The 5195-nt window shown below is 35.4% G+C and overlaps 2 protein-coding genes across 4 annotated transcripts in view; one reads left to right on the top strand and one right to left on the bottom strand.

Moving 5' to 3' along the window:
* Positions 1-289: 289 nt before the first annotated feature.
* LOC113806697 (persulfide dioxygenase ETHE1, mitochondrial) lies at positions 290-1645 on the top strand (the record flags this gene model as incomplete). Its single annotated transcript, XM_070119917.1, is given in 1 exon segment — positions 290-1645. A coding segment is annotated over 1 exon segment (78 nt), but the record flags the coding sequence as incomplete, so codon positions are not given.
* A 583-nt stretch (positions 1646-2228) lies between these two features.
* Positions 2229-5195, bottom strand: part of LOC113806711 (nuclear factor related to kappa-B-binding protein) — a 28811-nt gene continuing 25844 nt past the window's right edge. For 2 of the 3 annotated variants that reach the window (XM_070119912.1, XM_070119913.1), the window contains exons 22-26: positions 5118-5195; positions 4425-4685; positions 3947-4144; positions 3188-3401; positions 2229-3009 (exon numbers count right to left, since the gene is read on the bottom strand). The exon at positions 5118-5195 is cut by the window's right edge and continues 89 nt beyond it. In XM_070119912.1, the coding sequence (XP_069976013.1) occupies positions 2897-3009; positions 3188-3401; positions 3947-4144; positions 4425-4685; positions 5118-5195 (864 nt within the window). In that variant the 3' untranslated portion in view covers positions 2229-2896. The remainder of the gene's footprint in view (positions 3010-3187; positions 3402-3946; positions 4145-4424; positions 4686-5117) is intronic. The other variant, XM_070119914.1, reaches the window with a different exon arrangement.

Genomic DNA, 5195 nt, shown 5'->3' with positions numbered 1-5195 from the left:
GCAGTTGGTGATGGTGATGACGGAGAAAGTAAGAGATGGAAGGTTACTGAATTTCTAGAAATATAAATTTCAAACTTGGAAGTTAAAGAGGAAAATAAATGTTTTAGCAAAAATATTCAGAATGTTCAGGTATCAACAGCAAAAGTAATTGTACTCTTTTGTACTTGATTACATAACAAGGAAAAAAAGGAATAAACAGTTCATAATCAATGTTTGAAAGAGATAGCATAATGTGGACGAGTATTAATTGTGAAGTTTGGAACTAATATTTTTTTTCCTTTCTTCTCCAGATATTTCCCTGCCACCAAACAAGGTCTGTGGCCTTTACAACTTGCCAGATGAACTTGCTGCAAAGTTGGAGGATTAGAAAAGTGGTCAGGAAATGCCCCTGAAGGAGAAAAGAAATTTGAATATATTGTATTTGTGATTTTTGTTTTTTTCTGTGGTTAGAGTCTGTTATAAAAATAAAAGCATAAAGGTGTTGGTAAAGATATATTTACTAATATTAGCTAAAATATATGATATGTATGGGGTGCCTAAAGTCTGTGATAATATGGAATGGATAAAGGATTTGTAGGATGGATATCTTGGGAAGTATTAACCAGAGAAATTTACAAGGTAGTTCATGAAAGCATGGAATCGCACTAAAAAACAAATGAGTTTAAGTAGCAACATCAGCTGTTATTTCCCAGGCTATCTTTTTCTGTGATTTCTTTTCTAAAATCTTGTCTGTGTGATTTGAAAACAGAAATTATAATCATTTTTTTTTTTGTAAGGTAGATAATAATTTTCTTTAGATAATTGGAAAATATGCAGAGAAGATAGTGATAACATTTCTACAAAGCAAGCTGCAATAATGTTCATGATCTGAGTGCAACATATCTTTACCAAAGTCATTTTGTTAGTTTTTATCCTTGTATCCTGTAATAGCAGTCATAAATTCACCTCAAATAGCATTAATCCTACACAGGCTTGAAACAAATACGTGTTATGCTGCGTTCGGAACTCCTCGTCTTGCTTGTCCAGGACCAGCAGGACAAGTGGACCGCATTCGGAACCTCCAAGACCCTTTCTGCCCGGAATGCAACTGGCTCGAATGTAAACATTCACTTTTTTATCATTCCGGTGTCTTTATTTTACATGCTGCATTGGTTTCGTAACTCCTTTGATGCATATTTAACTTAGCTGCAACTGACAAACACAAAAATATCCTTTGATAACACCCATAAAGGGTCATAAAATTACCCACCAATATCTTGTGGTTACCTGAAATTGTCATTGTTTACATACATTTTGACGTCATCTGGTCCTGCTCGTCCAGGTTTGCAGGAGGCTGAGATGGACAAGATGGATGAGATGGACAACTTGTCCAGGACGAGATAGTAGAGGTTCCAAACGGTTAAAACATCTCATCCAACTGGTCTGGACGAGCAGGACGAGCAGTTCTGAACACAGCCTTATTGCATTTAAATGACAATCTAGCATTACCCAAATGTTTTTAGATATGAAGGAAAACTGTGGTTACCTTTTTTATTTTAGAAAATGAAATATAACAGTACAGTTTTTACACAAGAGCAATTTAGTCTACAAGTAGTGATGTTATTATAATGCACTTTTGGTTATGGAAATAAATGGAATATTTTTATCCTTGCCATTGCATCTTATTAACCAGTAGAATTATGAAGTACAGGGTATATGTATAATTGTCCAAGTTATTTACTGATAATTTAAATAAACTGAACTAGTACATGAAGGTTAAAACATTCTTGGAATGGTAAGTTTGTTCCACCTCTTGAGTAGCTTATTTTATTATTCATTATCATTTTTAATAATGTAGATAGTGGTATGTACAATGAAGAAGTATGTTTGAGAGCATTCTGGCCTATGGGATATGAAACAAGCCAAGCTGTGGGTAAGTGAGGTTGTGCGGTGACATATTCAGATATTTTATATTCAACATTGTAAAGAAATAACCGAGAAGTATTTTTTTTTAATTAAAAGATAATAGAAACAAAAGAGGTATAATATGTTTATGCACAGCTGACTTGATAATCTCCTGTATTTTGAAATGATCATGATCATTTGGCCCAATTTGTCTTCAGGCAAATATGTCAGATTTTCTTTAAAAAACTCTGAACACTGTTTTCTTTTCTCAGTTAACATCCATCAGAAATTCAAGGTATACAGGATAAAGTTGTATTTCTATTTCATATAAAGAATAAGGAATGTGAGTGATACACAGTATTTTATTTTATGACAATAATTTCATCACATATACATGATTCAAGACACATGTATAAAGCATTCACACTATCTTGCAAAATGGTTCCCCATTACAGCATTCACAAAATGTCAGTTTGACTATCACAGAACATTTTACCATTTCCAAATAGTATCATTTCACTACTAAACAATTAAGTTATTTCTGAAAAAATCTTTATACATAAATATCAACATGAAATGCCTGGTGCCCTGAAAATGCGACCAACTCACAACAATAACACTGAAGTGCATTGCATCTATAAACTTTCCTCCTTACTGATTTTTTGCCATCTTATGTTAAATACAGCTGTTCTACATTTTCAAAGATATGTAAGATTAGTGTAAAAAAAAAAGTGTATAATTATTGTTAAGAAATTACTACTAATAAATGAAACAAGGTTGCCTTGCACCATATTTAAATAATTAAAAACTATTTTTTCCCTTGCCAAGTACATAATTTACAAGGTTCCACTCAAGATGAATTCTAGCATTTGTTGAAAGTGTTACATGGAAGACATTTGTGAAAAAAGCAAAATAAATAAATTGGCAATGCATATGAGTAACTAAAATGTATAACAGCTTCTTTTCCCTGCATAAGTTAAGCTTAACCACAAAGTGTAATCAAAAGCGAGGTCTAAGACTTCGATACATCATGGACTGTAGACTGACTTGTGGAAACTGATGGAACTGTTTGAGTTGTACCTCGTATTGATGCTGGAGACACTATTCTTGCTAGCACAGGCTTTCCTGTTGGAGAGGGAGAGAGAAAAAAATCCAGTATGAAATAATGTTACGCTGAAGACCATGAGCCAAGATAGCTCACAAAAGATCATTGTAATATTTAAGAACCTTGAACTCTGTTTGCTAACCAATGATCATATTTATGAACAAGATATTGATAAAAAGAAAAAAAGAAAAAAAATACCTCTTTGCTGCTGAGTAACTTGTGATGCTGGAATAACTTTTAAAGTCTGGAACGCTTGCAAACCCTTCAGATTTAGGTGTGATCCCTGTAAGGCAGATGCAGGAAGAACAATCTGCTGCCCTCCTGTTCCACTTGCTACAACAACTGCACCCTGACTGCTTGTCACCTGAGCAGTCTGTGCTCCCGCTTTGACATTTCCTCCAGTCAGCATTACCTGGAAAAAGGAACAACAAAATAATTGTACACTTTATAATGGAATTTAATTCTACAATTTGAACATGTAGCAAATAAGATAAATGTGCCTGATACACATAGAGAAAATCAATTTATGTCATCCTGGTATACATCTGGACTTTTTCAATGAAAACTATGAGTCACATTTATGCTACAATATAAATAACATATTCCCCCAAACTGTGAAAGAGTAATATTTTCTGGATTATTACTGCTTGAGCTTTTTAGCAGCTGTTTTCATTGTGCATTCTACTGACCCTTTCAGAAGTTAGATTTTCTCTTTCATAGCTTGTATTTCTGATAATTTCCATATTCACATGAATATTTCTGAAGCCAAATACAAATATTACCTATCATTGGCAAATCATATTGTATAAACATGATGTAGGTAAATTATCCTTTTTGTTTATTAGAACTAATATCAAATATGTGCCATTTACTTTTCTGAGAAAGTTGAAAAGACAAATATGTACAAAACATCTATCCTTAACCAAAATTTTAAGAAAAGACACAATTGTAAAGTACCTGCTGCAGCTGTCCTTGTTGAGCAAAAGGTTTGGATGTGAGCAGCACTTGCTTGCCACCTATTGTAATGAGGTTCCCAGTTGCTGTGGATCCACCGGCTACAACGGAGGCTGTTCCAGCTGTGCCACTGGCGCCAGGTTGAACTAAGCGGATTCCACCACTGGCAAGGACTGATGGTTTACCGGCCACATTCAGACCCTGTAAAATTATTTGTCAGTTTGCTTTCTGTCAAGATTCAATTTTTTTTTTTTCCTTAATAAATTGCGGGGCCTATTATTAATCATTGTGAGCAATTTTCTTTGGTGGCTTAGCTGCGATTCACCTAAACACTGTTTCAACTAAGCATTTGTCATTAATTGATAGCTCTTGTAAAAAAAAAAAAAAAATCTGAAAAACAGAAGCATTATGTATAATAATAAGAAAACTGTGCCACCATTACATGAATACTTCCATTATCCCTTCCTGGGTTGAGTCATACCTGAACAATAGTTTTCTGCTGCTGACCAACGGAGAAGAATCGAGGTTGGGTGTTAGAGCCTCCCATGCGCGTGGAGGTTATGGGTGCAGTGATGACTTGCGTGGTGTTGCTGGTGCTGGTGGGTGTGGTGGGTGTGGTTGTGGTGGTGCTTGTAGTTGTGACAGCCCCAAAGCTGCTTTGCACCACATGAGTGCCAGGCTGTAAGGTCTGGATGGTCTGGACCACCTGAGCCTTATTGCCAGACCCATCCATCTTCCCTGCCTGGGGAGAGCAAACACAGCTGTGAGTGGGAGGTGCTTGGAGACCATGAATGACGGGAAATGTCAAAGGGAATCCATACTGAACACTACCTGATTCAGATCATCCCATGCAAGATTATTTTAGATTAGTAGTGCCATTGCAACTCCAAGTCTAAAAAAGATATCTACTGAAAAAAAGATTTAAAAGTAACCACTATCAGTGCAAAATACGTATGAGAAATGAAATGACAAATGCGGGATGAAAGCACATAAAATGTACAGTAAATTTGTCCCTATATAACTTTTTTCAGTGATGATTATAAATAAATAAATAAACCAAATAAATAAATCATTTTAAAATAACTGTACCCTATACCCCATTTCCCATACAGTTCATATCTCTAGGGTCATCTCCCTATTCTGCCCCCTCCTGTGCCATACAAACACATCAGACCTGTGAACTAGTAGCCAAAACAAGTCTCTGGTTGGCTGCATTGAGAGGAAGGTGTGACCCCTGTGGAGACACTAAGGT

Source organism: Penaeus vannamei, unplaced genomic scaffold (assembly GCF_042767895.1).
Source record: "Penaeus vannamei isolate JL-2024 unplaced genomic scaffold, ASM4276789v1 unanchor903, whole genome shotgun sequence".
Lineage (NCBI taxonomy): Eukaryota > Metazoa > Arthropoda > Malacostraca > Decapoda > Penaeidae > Penaeus > Penaeus vannamei.
This window is presented reverse-complemented; position numbering and strand designations above follow the sequence as displayed.